General features: G+C 44.6%; 1 protein-coding gene across 1 annotated transcript in view; it reads right to left on the reverse strand.

Annotated features, from left to right (window-relative positions):
- HYDIN (HYDIN axonemal central pair apparatus protein) overlaps positions 1–20,601 on the reverse strand; it is a gene marked incomplete at both ends in the record, with an annotated part of 366,181 nt that overhangs the window by 65,435 nt on the left and 280,145 nt on the right. Inside the window, 7 exons of the mRNA XM_080704134.1 lie at positions 2,171–2,409; positions 2,915–3,083; positions 5,002–5,101; positions 7,303–7,402; positions 9,586–9,784; positions 17,604–17,776; positions 17,867–18,026. Coding sequence (XP_080560260.1) covers positions 2,171–2,409; positions 2,915–3,083; positions 5,002–5,101; positions 7,303–7,402; positions 9,586–9,784; positions 17,604–17,776; positions 17,867–18,026 — 1,140 coding nt within the window. The remainder of the gene's footprint in view (positions 1–2,170; positions 2,410–2,914; positions 3,084–5,001; positions 5,102–7,302; positions 7,403–9,585; positions 9,785–17,603; positions 17,777–17,866; positions 18,027–20,601) is intronic.

The raw sequence follows: 20,601 nt of genomic DNA on the forward strand, positions 1-20,601 counted from the left end.
AGATCTTAAATTTTTTTTGGTGGTACTGGGGTGGAACCCAGGGGCTTTTCTACCTCCGGGCTATACTCCCAGACCTATTTTATACTTTATTTGGAAACAGGGTCTCAGTAAGTTGCTGAGAGCCTCACTAAGTAGCTGAGGCTGGCTTTGAACCCGTGCGATCCTCCTGTCTCAGCCTCCCAAGCGCGGGGATTACAAGCGTGCGCCACCACACCTGGCTAAGAAATCTTAAATTTTTAATATATGCATATTTATATTCAAACAGTCACTTCTTAAAGACAAGAACATTTGGAGTTCAACTCCTTTTTGTGTGCTTTGCATTTGTGCAAGTAAAAATGAAAAATAAACTAAAATGAAAAAACGACATCAAGTAAAACAAATTGTAATCACTGTAAGATATTACTAAGTTATTATAAAACAGTTAAAAGTTAGCTTGAAAGTAAATTTGGAAGAAAGAAACTTTAGACAGTTCAACTTCGAATTTTTTAACATGTTCAAACTTTGCAAATACAGAAAAAAATAGTGATAAAAATAGAAAACAATTATGAACAATATAAAATTGTGGGTTTGATTTAAAACAGTTAATCAGGAAGTTGAAATTTAAGTCTGATGCACCTTGAAAATTAATTAAAAAACCATTCATTTTTTGTAGTACTGGGAATGGAACCCAGGGACATTCTACCTCTGTACCCCAGCCCTATTTTTTAGTCTTGTAAATTAATTAATTAATTAACCGGGTGTGGTGGCGCACGCTTGTAATCCCCGCGCTTGGGAGGCTGAGACAGGAGGATCGCGCAGGTTTGAAGCCAGCCTCAGCTGGCTTAAGAGACCCTGTTTCCCAATAAAATATAAGATAGGTCTGGGAGTGTAGCCCGGAGGTAGAAGGCCCCTGGGTTCCAGCCCCAGGACCACCAAAAAAAAAAAAAAAATGAATGAAACTCAGGGCATTCTACCTCTGAGCTATGTCCCCAGCCCTATTTTTTATTCTTTATTTTTAAACAAGGTCTCACTGAGTTGCAAAGGGCCTCACTAAGTAGCTGAGGCTGTCCACGAACTGCAATCCTCCTGTCTTAGCCTCCCAAATGCTGGGATTACAAGTGTGTGCCACCGCACCTGGCGTCTTTTTTATTTTTGAAACAGGGTCTCACTGAATTGCGAAGGGCCTCGCTAAGTAGCTGAGGCTGTCTGAAAACCCCAATCCTCAGGTCTCCATCTCCAAATGCTGGGATGCTAGAAGTGTGTGCCACCGCGCCTGGCCATAAAGAGCCATTCTTGCTTTTCCCCCAAAGACTATGAAGCCCAGCAGTGTGTGGTGGTGTACGCCCATAATCCTAGTACTTGGGAGGCTGAGATAGGAGCTTTGCAGGTTCAAGGACAGCCTTTGCAACTTAGTGAAACTCTGTTTCTCCGGTGACCTAAAGACTCCCCAGTGGTGCCCCCCCCCCCAGGACCAGGCCTTTAACACAAGGACCTTCAAGGGACATGTATCCAAACTGTAACACTCTTCTTGCGCTAATAGCAGTCAGAACATGGAAGAATTCTGGCGTCTGAAGGTGTGGGCTGAGAACCAAGGTCTGCTGGCGATTTTCCCCACAGTCTTAGATGGCCTCACTCACAAAAGGGGATTGAGTGAATTTAGATAAAATATGTGGAAGTTCTAATGGAATCCCACTCGGCGATAATGATGAAATGATGTCTCGTTTGCAGGAAAATGGGTGAACCTGGAGAACAGTATGTTGAGTGAGATTAGCCAGTCACAGAAAGCGAAAGGTCATCTGTGTTTTTTCTCATATGCGGAAGCTAGGGAGGGATCAGGATGTCGGGGGTAATTTTGAGAATGGAGGGGAGAGATTCCAGTGGAGCGAGGGAGGTGGTCCAGGGCAGAGTGGGGGAGGGAGAGTTAATGAAGGAAATATTTCCATGGACATTACGTACAGGTGTGAGAACGCCAGTGCCCATCCCAATCATTATACTGGCAGGAGGGGAGTGGAGAGGGAGCCGAGGGAAAGCTCGCCAAGTGCTGTGTGATGCATCTACCTACCACTAAGAACGCCGTCATGATGTGAGACTAAAATGGGCCCATAAAAGTATCTAAAAATATGTGAAAGCGCTTTGTAAAATATAAAACACTAACAGGGGACAGGGCGAGGGAAGCCAGCACTGGTCTTACACTTTCTTTTGGTGTATAGGGCTCTCCCCCGTCATCCTGTAGAGGGTGAACTTGAAGTCAATGACGCCTTGGTTTTCTATGCTGAAGCTGGTGCTCTTGCGGGTGCCGTAGATCAAAGCCCCGAAGTTGATGATGGAGGAGGGGCTGATGTTGTATTTGGAATACACCGCGTTCACGGAAAACTTAATCGGGATGCTGGCAACGATCTTACCTCCTTCGGCAAGGTTGGGCTCAATGATCTAGAAAGGGAAGAAGGAGGGGAGACGTCCGCCACTGGCATAGTCACAGAATGCCTCTGGCTTCCTCATTTCCCACTTTCATCATCCGTATGAAGCTACGTCCTTTACTGCACTTTGTACGATTGTATCGACAATAGTAAAAGACACCAATACTGAGCTTGCTGTGCATGGGCCGAAGGCCAGTGTGCAGCAACTTTGCCTCCTGTCTTCAGTTCCCCACTTGTCTCTGGCACTTGAGGATGAGACGTAGCCTCCTTGCCTCTGACGTTCCCCAAAGCCTTGGGGGTATGCTTCCTCTCCGGTTCTCCCACTTTCTGATGGCTCAGGATACCTCCTTCCCAATCTACCTGTGCCTGCTGGTAGGCACCAAATTCCTGCACATCCTATCTGGCTGCCACCCAGGCAACCTCCCTTTTCCCCTGGAGCGTGGACTGGCACATGTACCTTTCAGCGGGAGGCCCACAGTCCTGCCACCCAGCCTTCCCCTCACTCTGAGCTCGCGCACCTGACAGCGCAGAACAGGCTGGTGTTCGATCTTCACTTCTGTTTTTGCACGGAAGAACACCTGGACGTTTGTGGGCTTTTCTGTCGTGGTCAGTGAGCCCTTTTTGGGTTGCACTGTGATCATGGAGTTTATATTGGTTGTTAAAGTCTCTACAGAGTCCACAGAAAAGCTGAAGAGCAAGAGTAAGAAGTCAGTTTAAACCACTATCCAGGGAAGCCAAGATGCTCGAAAGGAGAGTCTAGGCTGCTAAGGACTTGCCTCCTCCCCGGCACTGTTTTAACTATTACGCTGGGCAGTGTCCACCATGCTTTGTGCAGTGGATTATAGGATTGACTGGGCCGGGGAGTGATGCTTGAGGCAAAGATAGCCATCCTCTATCGCACGGGCAAGAGCTGCCCTCGCAGGAGATCTCTGTTCAACGGGGACACTTGCTACAGGAAAAGTACCAATTTAATTAACTCTGTCCCTTTCTGTTTCTGTCTCTCCTTTGTTCTTTCCTGGAGACTGAACACAGCACATGCAGAGGGAATGGTGATATGGAAGCCAGGGATCGAAGGAGAGAAGGTGGACAGAAGCCGGGCCCAGAGGCCTGGGGAGTGGAGTCCACGGCCCAATGGGGTGGGGTGAACACCACCTGAGGAGCTGACTCATGGTGAGGGCGCCCGTGGGACCCCTGGAGCTGTGGTGGGGGTCTGAAGCATGGGAGCCCCATGCTTCGGGAGGCCTGCTGGCTCAACCAGGGAGGCTCCTTTCTTCCCTGCAATTCTTCAAAAAACCCCTGACCACCTGTTCCAACCAAAGGGCAACTCGGTTCCATGGGAGGTAAAAGAGCTGAGCTCAGGCTCTTGCTGTGATGGAGTCTGCGACCCACAGACAGGCGAGGAAGCATCCTGCACGGATCCCAAAGTGGCAGGGGCCCTCTTCTAGGTCTGCCCAGCTGCCGTCTGCACTCATTTAACCCGATTCAATGTTTCTAGTGGATGGTCTGTTGAAGTGTTATCTAACTGAAATAAAATGGTTGTGAATACCCTGAGTTTCTCCCTAGTCTGAAAAGGGAGGTCTCTTTGTCAGCTGTGACAGGATGACCTTTCATAGAAGCCACCTAGGCCTGAGTGTGGGCTCTGCCAAAGATGGCTGTGTGAGCTCCTCTCCCCCACCCTAAGCCACCCTTTCTTCTGTGAGGAACCTTCCTACTTAGAGTTTCCTTTTTGATATATATATATATATCAAAATATATATATATCAATATATATCAATATATATATCTATCTCTCTCTCTCTCTCTATATATATATATATATATATATTTTTTTTTTTTTTTTTTGCAGTACCAGGAATGGAAGCCAGGGGCATTCTACCTCCAAGCCACACTCCAGCCCTATTTCTTAGTCTTTTAATTTTGAAACAGGGTCTCACTGAGTTGTGAAGGGCCTGGCTAAGTAGCTGAGGCTGTTTGCGAACCGTGATCCTCCGGTCTCCACCTCCTGAATGCTGGGATTAGAAGCGTGTGCCCCCACGCCCGGCCCGCCTTTTTGATTTTTAGGAATGAGTACAAACTGGGTGAGCGTCAAACAAGCAGGGGCTGTATTTTACCAAGACACCGGTTTTGGTCCTGGGGAATGAACCCAAGGGCATTCTACCTCTGAGCTATACCCCTAGCCCATTGTGCCTTTTATTTTGAAACAGAAGATGTGGAGCTGGAAGCAGGGCAGGGCAGCTTGGGGCCAGGCCCATCTTGGCTCTAGTCTTCTAGTCCCTTTCCCCCCAGGACTCCCCTCTTTCTCCCAGCCTCTTTCCTGAAGTCTCTCTCTCCAGCTCCCCTCAGAGCCACAGGCACATTCAAAAGCCCCGAAAGTCCCTGTTAAGCGCAGAGTTGACAGCAAGTGAAAATCTCTGCTCTCAGCAGTTGGGATTCCATCTATTTGAAGCCAAGTTAGGCAAAACGCTGAGATGTTTCTTATGATTTCTTGAGTCAGTAAAACAAACAAACAAACAAAAAAAAAAAAAGAAAAAGAAAAAAGTCCCACAGGGCTTTTCTTGCCAGGAGTGCACGTGGATGGCAATGTGCCCAGCGGGGCTCCAGCTACCTGAACATGATTTCGTATTTCCCGCGGTTCTTCAGTTGAAGGGGCTGCTTCATCTCGTCCATGACCTTCATGGTCCCGAAGTCGAGGCCTCCTTCAGCTCCTGCAGAGGCCGGGGCCAGGGTGGGGTGGGGGTGAGTGGGTATGGGAGTCACAGCAGGGGACTTATCACTGAAGTTCACGAGGGAAACCTGGGCCATGACTCGGAGAGTTTGCTTCCTGAAAGCCTTGAGGCTGGCAGAGCCCCTTGTAATCAAGCCTTGGCAAAAAAACAAGAGGTGGTCCTCCTTTCCTTCGGTCATCTGGACATCCCCCTCTGTCCACCCTGGGGTCACCGTCCTGTCTTGTCTACCATCAGCTAAAACTTCCGGTATTTATTTTTATGTGATCTCTATATATTAAGGTGTCACTACCAATCTCATTAACGTAAGGGAGAGAGGAGAGAGAGGTAGGATGTGGAGGGAAATACACAGAGGTGTGTGCCAGTATGGATGTGTAATTTTGACTCCAACTATGATTTATCATTGCAATGCATAAATAAAAGTATTAAATTAAGCCTGGTGTGGTGGTGCATGCTTGTAATCTTGTAATCTCAGCATTTGGGAGGCTGAGGCAGGAGGATCTTGGTTCGAGGACAGTCTCAGCTACTTAGTGAAGCCCTTTGCAATTCAGTGAGACCTTGTTTCAAATAATAATAAAGAATAAAAAGAAATAGGGCTGGGGATGTAGCTAGGAGGTACAATGCCCCTGGGTTCCATCCCCAGTACTGCAAAAATAAATAAATAAATAAATTAATTAAAAAGTAAAAAGAGAATTTTTTGTATAGTTTACAGAGCTATGATATTACATACAAATCTGTGTTATTTACCATTATATCATACATATTTTTCAAAATTATTAAAACTCTTCATAAATGTGATTTAATGGCTACATAATTTACAATATTATTCATATAATAACATTATTCTGTTATTAATAGATATTTAGGTTGTCTCCAACCTTTTTTTTTTCCTTTGGAACTGGGGATTAAACCCAGGGACATTCTACATCTGAGCTATACTCCCAGCCTTATTTTTTATTACTTTTATTTTGAAACAGGGTCTCACTAAGTTGCAGAGGGTGTTACTAAGTTGCTGAGGGCGGCCATGAACCTGCTTCCTGTCTCAGCCTTTCAAATACTGGGATTACAATTATGGGCTACTAGGCCCAGTTTATGACTAAGTTTTCATAATCAGCAATACTGCTGCAATAAAGATTTTTGTACATATACAAACTAATAGCATCCAAGGTACCATGTGGCTCTAATATTCTGTGACTCCTGCTGAGAAGGTGACCTATCAGGGAAAGGAGGGGTGATGGAGAACTGCATGCTCCAGAGAGAGAGAGAGAGAGAGAGAGAGAGAGACAGACAGACAGACAGACAGACAGACAGACAGAGACAGACTCAGGTGTCAGGGCAGTCTTCCTAATCCTCGGAATGTGGGAATATGCTGCCTTATTTGGCACAGGGGAGGTAAGGTAAGGATGGCAGTAAGGCTGCTGATCAACTGTCCTTAGACATGGAGATGAACATGGACCACCCTGGTGGCCCAACGCAATCACAAGGGTCCTTCAAAGTAGACGATGCTGACAGAAGAGGAAGAAACTGAGAGGACTTGGCCCAGCGGTGCTGGCTTTGGAGACACAAGAAGGGGCCACAGGCCGAGGAATGTGGATGGCCTCCAGGAGCTGCAAAAGGTTCCTGAATGGATTCTCCTCAGGGCTTCCAGGAACACAGCCCTGCTGACACCTTGATGCTAGAATGTGGGCCCGCTGTTTGTCAAGGGTCGGGAGCCCTCCCTCCAGTTGGATAATCAAGTCACCAGCTCGCATGTGCTGTGGGCACCAAGGGGAAATCTATGGCTTCTACTGGACTCGTGAGGCCCCTTCTGAACGCCTCTCCTCAGAACTGTAAGATGATAAACTCGGGTTGTCTTAAACCAGAAGGTTTTGGGGCAATCTGCTGTGGTAGTGATAGAACACTAACACAGGCAAGAAGAGACACACTTACTATCAACTGCGTGGAAAAGAGCTCCGCCAATTTTATATTTGTGATTACTACCCTGCTATCTTCAGTTGGAGACATGAGAACTTGCTAATTCTAATTAGTAACATTGCTCTGGGCTTGCGTTGCTATTTACTCCACTATCCCCTTCCCCACCAACACCCCACCGCAGCATTAACAGCAGGCCAGACTTCTATGCAGAACTATGCGACTTAGAACGATCCAGCTTCTAAACACCTTCCCCGAAGGGATCAACAGACCTTTGGGGAAGGTGATGTCCAAAGCGATGTCATAGGATTCTGCAAAGACCAGGATGTTTTCGATCTGAACAACTCCCACAATATTCTCTGCATCCAAGACCTGTCAGAGCAAGAGAAATTCTTCAGTAAAAGCAAAGCCCATGAGGTGTTTGGACCCTGAAGTGTGTGTAACAAGTGGTGGGAGCCATGAAGGGGATGTGGTAGGGAATGTTTTTGAGATATATTTAGCTATGGGCCTCTTATTTTCATTAAGCATCTGAGGACTGAACCTAGGGACATTGTACCTCTGAGCTACACCCCTAGCTCTTTTTATTTACTTTTTGTTTTGAGACAGGGTCTTGCTAGGTTCCTGAGAGTTTCACTAAGTTGCTGAGCTGGCCTCAAACTTGGCGATCCTTCTGTTCCAGCCCTCCACACACTTGGATTACAGGCATGCACCACCATCCCCGGCCAATTAGTGCTCTTTACAACACTCTCTGGGAACGAGGTATAAACAATTAGAGACAAAGAGAAGGAATTGCATTTTCCTGTCCTTTTATGAGGTTTAAATTATTTACGTGGCTGTTGCTACATCACTAAAGTTTGGGCTGAATAGATGTTCCAGAAAGGTGTTCTGGGGAAACTTTTAAGTCAAATGAACCCAAAGAGCATTTTTCTAATACTTGATGTGGAAAACCTTTACAATGTCATTCTGCTCAACTCATTTTAGAAACCTAAGTTCTTCTGTTCTTGGTGACTCAACTTGTGGAAACAGTGCTACATTTTTTCACATAAAAATAAGAGTGTTTAATGTTTCTCTTTTGGAAATTTCAAATGTTTTTGAACAGTGGCAGTATGAACATGGTTACCATTAGACCCGAGGGCTCCAGTTCCTCCCTGGCTCCTTGGGCGTCCAGGGCTGCGGAGCCCTCCAGCCAGTTGAAACACTACAGCGCCAGCTTGCATGTGCTTTGAGCATCAAGAGGAATTTGTGGCTGCCACCAAACCAAGTCTTAATTCGTTCAGAATTTCCATCTTGTCTATCAACACACACTGGGAGTAGGGCCCTCCCGACACCTTGATACCTGACTTCTGGTCCTTAGAACTGTGAGACTGGAAAGCCGGGCATAGTGGCTCATGCTTGTAATTCTAGCATTTGGAAGGCTAAGGCAGGAGGATCACGGCTTGAAGACAGCCTCGGCTACTTAGTGAGGCCCTCTGCAACTCAGTGAGACCCTGTTAAAAATAAAGAATAAAAAATAGGGCTCGGGGGTGTAGCTCAGAGGTAGAATGCCCCTGGTTCCACCTCCAGTACCTTAAAAAAAATAAAAAAGAACTGCGAGACTTGGGTAAGGTCTGTTGTTTTAAGCCACCCAGGTTGTGGTAGGTTCTTATGCAGCTCTAAGAATAGCAGAGATGGTGAATAAGTCAAGGGAGACCCTGCCTTGATGAAGTTTATATAAAAAAGAAAAGAGAGTTCTTGGGAGGCTAAGACAACAGATTCGCAGACAGCCTCGGCTACTTAGTGAGGCCCTCCACAACTTAGTTAAGAACCTGTTTCAAAATAGAGAATAAAACACATGGCTGGGGATGTAGCTTGGAGGTAGAATGCCTCTGGGTTCAATTCCTGGACACACACACACACACACTAAAGACAGAAACAGAAGGGGTGGTGACCTGAAGGGAGAAGCTGGCGAGCGGCTGTGTGGTTGCACACCAGAGGGATCCCTCTGTGGTCTGACCAGGGAAGCCCCGTTGCAGCAGTAATGCTCAGCAGATCTTAACGGTGACGTCAACTCCCCACAGATCCCGGAAACAGAGTCCTGACAAGGGTGCAGCAACGTCAGGGGCCCAGGCAGGAAAGACCTTAGACAGAGTGATGGGAGCCAAGGAGTAAGGGTAGAGCGAGATGGGGATGCGGGTTCAAAGCCAGGCAGAGCCTCAGAAGCAAGGGAGCCCCAAGCTTTATTCTTCCTGTGGTGAGGAGCCTGCACAGCACCCTAGTGTCCTAGGAGTGACTGGATCTCGCTGACACTGTGACACTTGTGAGGAGTGTGAAGAGAGAAGGTGTGAAATCAGGAATCCAATGCTCACCCAGGTACAGTGACATCATTCATTCATGCATTCATTTACTCATTCATTCATTCCACACTGATCAAGTTCTCTGTTCGGAGTGGTAAGAAATCAGCTCCGAGCAATACCGCCTGCGTGGAGTTTGCAGCTGTGTGCAGAGCAAGCCATGGCGGGTCGGGGCCACCACGAACACATTTTGATAACCAGGTGGGCAGAGGTGTGATGCCTCACCTCCAACCGAATCGCTTTCTTGATGTAGATAGGTTTGGTGGGCTGGAAGTGCACGTGCAGGCTGTACTCCGCCATGGGCAGGATGGTCCCCTGCATCATGGACACGGTGAAGTCATCCCCCAGGTGCTCCAGGCTGGTGATGCGCCAGGCCACAGCCAGAGGCGTGATGTTGCGGAGAAGAACTATCTTGGTTTCTTTTCTGCAGAGAATGAAGGTAATTGAGTTTTAAACATACTTAAAAAAAAAAGCACAGTTTTTCTTGTGTGTGTGTGTGTGCGTGGGGGTGGTTTTTAAAAATTGTTTTAACTCCCCCCCTTTTTTTTTCCTGCTTGTTTTATTGAGGTCTCTCAGCTTATGGGGCTGGGATAATTTGCATGATTTTATTTTTTTTTCTTGGTTTATTGATTAGTCCACTAGTGATTTTTAATTTTTTCATTGACAAGCTAACCCAAGCTATCCCAAATGAAATATTACAATTTAAAATTCACCAAATGTTGTAAGAGCTGCTGTATGCCCTTTGTTCAGATATGCCAATTATTTTCATTTTGCCTCTGCTTTGCATTCTCCCCCATATGCATACTATTTTTTCAGAACCATTTGAAATTAATGAAAATAATTATGTTCCTTTATCTTTGAACATTTCAATGTGTACCTCCTCAAAACAGGAACACTTCATTAAACCAAGGGGATTTAACATGAATATGTCTAACACTCCACGGTCCATATTTGAATTTCATCTTTGTCCTAATAATTTTTATAGCAATCTATATCTTTTTCTGGTCAAAGATTAAACACAGGATCATGTGGTGCATTGGATTGTTGGATCTCCTGAAATTCCTTTAATTTGGAAATTTTCTTCTGCCTTTCTTTGAGTTTCTTGTAGACTTATTTTTTTTTAATTTTTTATTTTTGGTGGTACTGGGGTTCCCGGAAGCCCTTCTACCTCCGGGCTACACTCCCAGACCTATTTTTACATTTTTTATTTGGAAACAGGGTCTCCTAAGCCAGCACGCGCGGCTGGCTTCGAACCTGCGCGATCCTCCTGTCTCCGCCTCCCAAGCGCGGGGATTACAAGTGTGCGCCACCACGCCCGGCTTGTAGACTTTAAAAAAATGTGGTACTAGGAATTGAACCCAGAGGCATTCTATCTCTGAGCCTTTTTTTTCTTTCTACCCAGGCCTTTTTATTTTTTGTTTTGAAACAGGATCTTGCTCAGTTGTTGAGAGTCTCCTTACACTGCTGAGCTTGGCCTCAAACCCGCAACCCTTCTGTCTCGGCCATCCAAGTATTGGGATTATAGGCTTGTGCCCACCACGCCTGGCTTAGACTGTTTCTTAATTTGAGTTTGCCTGATACTTCTCTGTGTTTCGATCTAGGATATGCATTTTTGGCAGGGACTGCAGTTGCTGTGTGTCCTCAGGGGTCCTGTAATGTCAGTTTGTCCCCAAGTCAGAGATGTTAGGTTTGATGCTGTGGTTAGGGTAATGCCCACCAGATTTCTGCACTGTGGATTTGCTGTTTTTGTGAGGAGATACTTTGAAACTATGTAAATATCCCTATTCCTGGTCAAACTTCTTATTCATTGATCACGGCCTGACTCCGTCAGTCTTTCCATATTTATCACCTGGTATTTTATTATCAAAAAGAGTATTCTGAGGCCGGGCGTGGTGGCGCACGCTTGTAATCCCCGCGCTTGGGAGGCGGAGACAGGAGGATCGCGCAGATTCGTAGCCAGGCTTGCTGGCTTAAGAGACCCTGTTTCCAAATAAAAAATAAAAAAATAGGTGTGGGAGTGTAGCCCGGAGGTAGAAGGGTTTCCAGGAACCCCAGTACCACCAAACACAAAAAAGAGTATTCGCACTCATGTATTTATTCATTCATCTACTTAGATCAGTAGTTTCATGACTCTTATCTCTCTCAGTGGGTTATAAGCCATTACCATCACTGTTTCTTTTTTACATTTAAATCGATTCAGTTGGTAGGAGTCCCTCTGAGTCGACTCCGGTGTCCTTCTGCCAAGTCTCCATGATTCTTTAAGTGCTCCCTTACTTTCTGGTACCACAGAAGGTTTCGAGCTCATCTGGACCTTCCAGGACGTTCCCTGCCCCAGACTTGGAAACAAAGCTTTCACCGCAGAACCTTGTCATTTAGTGGAAAATGATGTTAGAAAACAGGATCTGGATGTTGGTGTGCTTACGGCTACTGGTATAGCATTATTTCTGGGCTCTCCTGGCTGAAAGAGCCTGGAAGTGTGTGTGTGTGTGTGTGTGTGTGTGTGTGTGTGCGTTTATGTGTATGTATGTGTGTGTGTGTGTGTGTGTGTGTATGGATGTGTACTAAAAATCACCATACTTCATACTGACACCTCCAATTCCAATTCAATCTACAAGATGCATTTTAATATCTCTTTCCAAATGTCTAGCTCCCTCCTCCGACTCTGAGAAAGCTTGTTACAACTTAATTACACTGAGGTCAGATAATGTACTTTGTAGGATTTTCAGCCTAAATTTGATGAGATAGTATATGACTCAGCACCCTATGGTTGTGTTCCATGCACACTTGAAATAAATATCGTCGTTGATGGGTGTACTGTTCTTTAAATTTTAATTAGATAAAGGTCATTAATGGTGCTACTCAGATCTTCTTTCCCATACTCATTTTTTTGGGGACTAATTGTTCTCTCAATCTTCCAGAAAAGGGTATTAAAATTTCCCACCACGATTATGGGTTTATCCATCTGTCCCTTTAATTCTGTTGGTTCCTGCTTCATGCATTTTGAAGGTCTATTATTAGGCATGTATCTGTTTTTTAATAATTATGTATTTCTTATGAATGTATTTTTTTATCATTGAGAAATGTGAGTTCCTTTATATCTTTGCTAATGTTTCTTAAAGTCTGCTACATTGGGCTGTGTGTGTGTGTGTGTGTGTGTGTGTGTGTGTGTGTGAGAGAGAGAGAGAGAGAGAGAGAGAGAGTGTGTGTGTGAGAGAGTGTGTGTGTGTGTGAGAGAGAGAGAGAGAGAGAGAGAGAGAGAGAGTGTGTGTGTGTGTGTGTGTGTGTGTGTGTGTGTGTGTGTGTGTGGTGATGGGGATTGAACCCACGGGTATTCTACCTCTGAGCTATATCCCCAGCCGTACTTTATTTTACTTTCACTTATTTTCCAGCAGGGTCTCACTAAGATGCTGTGGCTGGTCTCAAACCTGCGCTCTCCTGTCTCAGCCTACCAAGTACTGGGATCACAGATGCACACCACCGTACCCAGGTTGTGTCTGACATTTTCATTTATTCATTCCGCTTTCATTTCTCTCTCGCTTCTTTCCTATATTTCTTTGTTCTAATCAAATATTTTTTAATAGACCCATTTCAAATCTTTTCTTTTTTTCTTTTTTTTTTTAGCAGTACTACCAGAGTGGATGGGTTAAATATATTTCCCCCTGATTCCGGGGAGGTGATCGCAGGAAGAGAAAGAAGGCAGGTGACCTGTTCTAATCTCTTCGTAAACCTGACGTTTGCTGGATCTGATGGTAAATGACTAATGACATTTCCTAGAAAAATCATCTTTATGTTTGGGTTGTTAGCAGATGTTCCTGGCTTCTGATTGCTTATGTAAATAAACTCAGACTCAGTTTATAGTAATGGATTTCCTGGAAAATATCACATATCAGTGACCATCTGGTGGATACAATTATATGTGTTTTACAATTAGTTTTCCCTGCTGAATGAAATTATTTAAAAAAAATCCTCACTTAGAGGCTGAGCTATTAATTTGGGCCAGAAAGCACATATCTGATATGAAGGAGAACATGCGAGTTGTAAAAGCGTCCCAAACGTTTTTCTTCTTCACCAGTGCCTTTTGGTTGTTGGTATCCTTGAAACTCTTAGCAAAGTTTGATACTAGTTCGAATCTCTTATTCGTGTGGGTCTGACATAGTAACCCAATCCCTTCTTTTAGCTAAACTGCTTTGAAATGTTTTCTTTACTGGTTGCTCTAGAGATATATATATATCATTTCTCAGAATCTACTTAGAATTAATGTTAGACAATTTACTAGAAAATGAAAGAACCTTGAAAATATCTATTTCTTTTAATCCCCAACACACAGTGTGTGTGATATTATTGGTGCACATCTCTCTCTATACATGTATTCATTTACATGCCTTATAAGTCTCTGATATATCAGTGTTTTCACTTCAAATATTAAATTGTCTTTTAATTAAATCAAAAAGAAAAATTATTTTCCATTTAGCCACATATTGAGATTTTCAACATGTCAGTATTTCCTGTATCTCTGGGTTTCTATCTGATGCCATTTTCCTTCAGAACATCATGTAATGCATGACTGTGATTACTGAAAATCATTTAGAATTTCTTTGTGGTTCTTTTTTTTTGTGTGTAGTACTGGGGGTGGAACCCAGGGGCCTTCTACCTCCGGGCTACACTCCCAGACCTATTTTATACTTTATTTGGAAACAGGGTCTCACTAAATTGCTTAGAGCCTCACTAAGTAGCTGAGGCTGGCTTCGAACCTGCGCGATCCTCCTGTCTCAGCCTCCCGAGCATGAGGGTTACAAGCGTGCGCCACCACGCCAGGCTCTTTGTGGCTCTTTTGTTCATATATACTTTTACTGTTTTATCTATGTGTGTTCTTATGCATAACCTTTGGGGAATATATAGACATTACTGTGTTTTAAACAGAAAATAATTCCTTTTATTACAAGAATATTGGCAATAAACTACCTCAATTTTATTACCTAGGTATTTTCCCCTATTTTTTAATAGTCCTAGGGATTGAACCAAGGGCATTCTACCTCTGAGGGACACCCCAGCTCTATTTTATTTTTTATTTTTTATTTTGAAACAGGGTCTCACTAAGTTGTAGAGGGCCTTGCTACGTTGCTGAGGCTGATCTCAGCAGGACCCATGACCCTCCTGCCTCAGCCTCTCACATAGTGGAATTACAAGTGTGCGCCACCATGCCTGCTAAATCCCTTAATTTGGAGGGATATTATGTTGTTCTCAGACGCTGGCTTGGTGCTTTCTTTTAGCACGTTAATGATGGCCTTCTATCGCCCTCCGACTTCCGCTGCTGCTGATGGGAGGAGAGTTACAAGTGTCTTATGTCCTCTCACTGCTTCCAGGAGTTTCTCTTTCTCTTTGGTTTTAAGTAGCTGCTCTACACTTTGCCCTCGCTCCATTTTACTTCTTGGTTATTAATCCATCATGAAAAAGAGATGGAGTTGATATTATGAATCCCAGGTGATCCGTAAAGAAAACGATGCTTAGGGAACTTAATTGTTGGCCCTGAAGTCACAGCTTAGTGGCAAGACCTGGCTATAACTGCATGTATCCAGCTTAGGGTTGGCCAAGCTCTTTAAAACCTTTAAACTGATGATTTTCTACCAACTATAGGAAAGTTTTGTCTACTCTTTAAGCATTTTTTTTCTTGCTTCATTACCTCTTTCTTTTCTTTTTGGGACTCCGTTACGGATATGTTAGATCGTTTGAAGATGTCCCACCATTTACTGCTACTCTGCTCAGTTTTCTACTTTTCTCATTATTCTTAAATAATTATATTAAATTATTTAAAGTTTACTCAATTATGTTAAATATAATTCAATAACCATATTAAATCATCAAGCTCACTGATTCTTTCTTCTGCTGTCTCCAAATAGCAGATTCGCTCATTCTGTAAGCTTTTCAGTTCTGGATATTGTACTTTCCTTTCTTGCCTTTCTTGGTACTGGACATTGATCTCAGGGGCCTTCTTCCTCCCAGCTACACCCCTAGCCCCATTTTATTTTTATTTTGAAATAGGGTCTTACTAAATTGTTAAGGATGGCTTTGAACCTGTGATCCTTCTGTCTCAGTCTCTTAAGTACTGGGATTACAGGTGTGCGACACCCTGCTCAGCTGTACTTTTCAATTATAAAATATTAATTTGCTTTTTATCTATTTATTTCTTGGTACTGCGGATTTATTTATTTATTTAATTATTTATTTATTTTGCGGGTCTGGGGATGGAACCCAGGGGCATTCGACTTCTGAGCTACACCCCCAGGCCTATTTTTTTATTCTTTATTTTGAAACCAGGTCTCATGAGTTGCAGAGGGCCTCACTAAGTAGCTGAGGCTGTCCACGAACTGCAATCCTCTGGTCTCAGCCTCCCGAATTCTGGGATTACAAGGGTGCGCCACCACACCCGGCTTGGTACTGGGGATTTAATCCTGCGAATGCCTTCTACCTCTGAGCTACACCCACAGCCCTGTCATTATTTATTATTATTATCATTTTGAAACAGGTTCTCACAAAGTGCCAGAGGGCCTCACTAAATTTCTGAGGCTGGCCTTATCCCTCTGTCGCAGCCTTCTGAATGCTGGGATCATTACTGTGTGCCAGCTTCACTTGCTTTTTAAAAGCTACCATAAAGCCGGGCGTGGTGGCGCACGCTTGTAATCCCCACACTTGGGAGGAAGAGACAGGAGGATCGCGCAGGTTCGAAGCCAGCCACACTCGCTGGCTTAGGAGACCCTGTTTCCAAATAAAAATGTAAAAATAGGTATGGGAGTGTAGCCCGGAGGTAGAAGGGCTTCCAGGAACCCCGGTACCACCAATAAACAAACAAACAAACAAACAAATAAATATAAAAGCTCCCATTTCTCTGATGAGGTTCTCAGTGTATTTGTTCATCTTGCTCCAGTGTTTCATTCTGAGTTTGGATAGTATTTTTGATAGTTGATTTAATGTCAATGTGTTTGTGAATTCTAAAATCTTGGGCATCTTTGGGCTGGCTTATGTTGATCACTCAACATTAATGTGCCTAAGATGGCTTGCTCTGTATCATGTACTTAGTTCTTCTTAGGTGTTTAATTTCTTCACCAGACTGGAGGGTCCCCAGGGGCTGACATGGTTCTCTCAACAGCGTGTGACAGGTATGTGGCAAATACCCATAGAACAGGGCTGAATCAAAGCCAAGCTTTTCTGATTTTATGCAGGAAAAGCAACCTTCTCCTTCTTTTCCCCCATCTTGAAGCAAGAGCCCTATCTTCCCACCTGCCCTACCTGCTTGCCTGACTCTCAAGGTTTTGTCCTCAGTCAGAAGTCATGCACTCCTGCGAAACGTAAACTTTTATGCGTTAAAAGGGCAATATGCCTTCAAAAGGGGAGGGAGCTTTGCAGTGTGAGAGTTGAGAATCATCAACAGTAACTTTGAGATGGGAAACTGAACTGGGCTGGTAGATGGCTGGCAGGCAGCTCTCATCCACCGACTCAGGACTGCCATCGTTAAGACTGGCGTCGGCTTCTGAAAATGACCTAATCATCATCCTTGCACAGGGGGAGAAACTGAGGTAGCTCAGTTGTAATTACATGATGATACTTTGGCACATTAGTAGAATGTGTTTAATAACAATAACTAATATTATTAATCTCATATGACCTAGGAAGAACTTAGACTACAACCCAGGCCACCTGCTTGACAGTCACCGTGCCTCTGGTGTGGACTTCTTCATGGTGGTCAGAACATCACTTCTGGTTATTTCCAAGATTACTTAGCTAACTAGTCAGTATGCACAACATATTATCTTCCAGGAGCCTCAGGAATAAACAATCTCTACTTAGAATCTCATGCAATTCCAATGAATAATTTCTAGGTTTTGTCTGGTGTTCTCTGTGTTCTAATTGCTAGAGCAAATATTGTTAACCTTGTAGGTAATGAACCACTTTGAGAACATGAAGAAAGCTGGTCCTTCTGAGAAAAATGAAAATATGCCCATACTTTTAGCAACTGATCTGAAGGGAATCCGGTTAGTCTTTGGGGAATCCTGTTGAAGTTTATCCACTGAGTCCAAGTTAACCTGTGACCCATCTCGGTTTACCTGGGACCAAGGAGTTTCCCAGGATAGGAGAATTTCAGTGCTAAAATCAGGGATGATTCAGAATGAATTAGGATGAGCTGGCCACCCTACGATTAACTGTTCTTTAGATCCCCTTCCAGTCCTGGCATCATCTCAAACTCTGACCTGTGCAGCAAGAGCCGGTCAAAGTGCAATTGCCTGGGCTCCAGCTCTAATTCTGGACGGATCCCTTGGCAGCTTAGTTTGAAGACAGCTGGCTCCGGGTTCTCCTTGATACAGCACACGATGCTGTCTTCAAAGGTACCAACGGCAGTCGGGTAGGCCCAAACGTTTAGCATCTGATGGAAGAGTCAAAACAAAGCGTATTTACTCCAAAGACACTTGGGCCTCAAATTCCCCAAGACAGCCTTGCCCTGGTGGGCTTCGACCTGCTTCTCATTGGGTTTCAGAGTCATGTTGACAGGCTCCAGAAAGTAGGTGCTGGCTCGAACATCATTCTGCAGACAGAAGTACGCTTCTACTGTCATCGGGGAACTGTTCAGTATTGTCAGCATCTCCACGTTGCCTGGGAACAGGGATGACTTGTATCTGGAAATGAGCAGGAATGGGGAGGCAGCGGTGAGGAGCAAATGTGAACTGCGGTGGGAAAGGAGCCTGTGAAGGGTAAGGCAATTCAAAAGGACAGAGCTTACTAAACCGAGGTGGTGGCAGTGTGGCTAAGAACATACGCTCGGTCGTTGTAAAGCCTTGTCTCTGAGAACATGCCTTAAAACCAGACCCTCAAAGCCCTGGTCTCGCCTCTGAAATGGGATGGCTGTACCTCTTGGGGTTGCCGAGAAGTAAGTGAGATTATGCACCTTGAAGCTCTTAGGACAGCTGGAGACATCAAAGGCCCAGTAAACAGTAGTTATTCTTATTGCAAAGAATTTTGAGAAATATGTGATTTATCTTTCCACCTGCTTATATCCCCGGGAGAGATTATCATTTGAACCCCTTGCTATTTCCCATCTGTCTCATTCACCTTCTAGCACATCCACATAGAATGTTACTGTTCTCAAGTGGACACATCTGGCCTTGTTTACTATTAACAAGCTGTTTCTGTTCCTTAGTACCGTAGGGAGAAATCCCCCTGTATGAGATGATGGTCCCTCCTCCTGACAAGGGCCAGCATCCCCATCTGTGGGTGTGTTGTCTCGGGGAGCTGCACCATCGAGGGGGCCTTACTTTATCTTAATAAAGTAGGGAGCCTGTTCTTCCCTACTTTCCCTTAACTATTAGGAGAACAAAGGTGTATGACCACCTTCCCTGGCTTCTGTTCCTTAGTGCCGTAAGAAAAAACCAGAGTCCAGTACCAGGCCACTGGGAGATGCTCAGATAATGATAAGGAGCAGAAAAGGACCCGCAGGAGAAGGCTCCAGGAGGAAAGATGTGCATCATTGGAGATGAGAGCGGAGGTTAGGGAGCGGACACAGCTGGCAAAGCTTTGATGGTGGTGTGAACAGATGTGAAAGGGGCAGCGACCTCTACCTCTACCTCATTATCCAGTGCTGTGCAGAGGTTTCACGTGCATTACTCAGTTCAGAACTCGCGCATCTGTGTGGTGGGTGCTACGATTTGAGGACACCAAGGCTCAGCAAGGTTATACGAGTAAACGAACAATACCCGTTTGCACTGGGCTTTGTTTTGAGCCATCGTAATCACGTTCCCCGATCACTGCTCTGGCCCCACATCCCTGATTCCAGTGGTGTCCCCCACACAAGCCTCTCTGAGTAGCCATCACCCCCCGATTTCTATTCCTGGGCTTCTCTATCCATCCTGTCTATTCGCCTGACTTTGCTCCTCTTCCTTTCCAGGCCCTCTGTGGGGCTTTACGGACTTCTACCAACCTCAGCAAACCCTCTTAGTCTCCGCTTCCTAGTCCAGCATCTCAGGACATAAACTGGAGGCGCTAAGACAGTAGAGGACAGAGGCCGCCTGTAGCACGGCAAGGATGCACAAAACAGGCACACTCTACTTATCACAGCAAGCACGGGATTGAATAGAGACCTGTGGGGACCCATGTTCCATTTCCCATCTTACCTCCTGGTCTATACAATAAGAAATGTGTGTAAATTGAAAAATTAGTATCACTAGAACTTTATTCTAATCAGCCTCACTGGGCCCCCCAATTCTGCTTGATAATCTATTTTTTGTGTGTGGGGGGGATTGGGATTAAACCCAGAGGCATTCCTACCTCAGAGCTGCATCACTGTCCCTTTAAAAAAGTTTGAAACGGGGTCTCTCTAAGTTGCTACGATTTAATTTGGGGTTCACTCTCAGAAATCTCCCCAAAGGTGTCTGTCAGCAGATGAGTGGGTAAAGAAAATGTGGTGTATACATACAGTGGAGTTTTATCCAGCTATGAAGAAGAGCTAAATTATGTCATTTGTAGGAAAACAGATGGAACTTTAGAACATTATGCTAAGGGAGAGAAGCTAGACTAAGAAAGTCAAGTCACACTTTTTTTCTCTCTTATGTGGAAGCCAGGGAGGAAAGAGGGACAGAAAGGGACTCGAAACAAATCAGGAGAGAGACCTAGAGTAACGGCAGGGAATCAGAAGAGGCAGAAGGAGGTGGAGGGAGGCTTGAAGAAGGAGACAGATAATGTTTTGCTCATAGCTGAAGGCATTATTACCCATCTCACTGACATGTAAGGAAAGGAGCAAGGGGGAAGCGGGGTGGGGTCTGGGGGGAAACCCACCAAGTGGTGTGTGCCTAAGTAGTATATCACTTTGAATCTCACTATGATGCATAATTATGTGCACCAATAAAATTACACACACACACACACACACACACACACACACACACACACAGAGCTAGGCGTGGTGGTGAATGCCTGTAATCCTAGTGCTTGGGAGGCTGAGACAGGAAGATTGCAGGTTCAAGGCCAGCTTCAGAAACTTAATGAGACCCTGTTTCAAAATAATAATGATGATGATGATGATGATGATGATAGTAATAATAATAATAATAATAATAATAATAATAATAATAAATATCCCACAAAACGGAGGGTATAAGTTGGAGGCAGAATGGCTCTGGGTTCAATCCTCAGGAAAAAGAAAGAAAGAACCCCCCCCAAAGGACTCTTTGTAAGGGCCCGATGACCTCCCAGTTGTTG

This window comes from Muscardinus avellanarius, assembly GCF_963383645.1.
Source record: "Muscardinus avellanarius genome assembly, chromosome: 10".
NCBI classification, from domain to species: Eukaryota; Metazoa; Chordata; class Mammalia; order Rodentia; family Gliridae; genus Muscardinus; species Muscardinus avellanarius.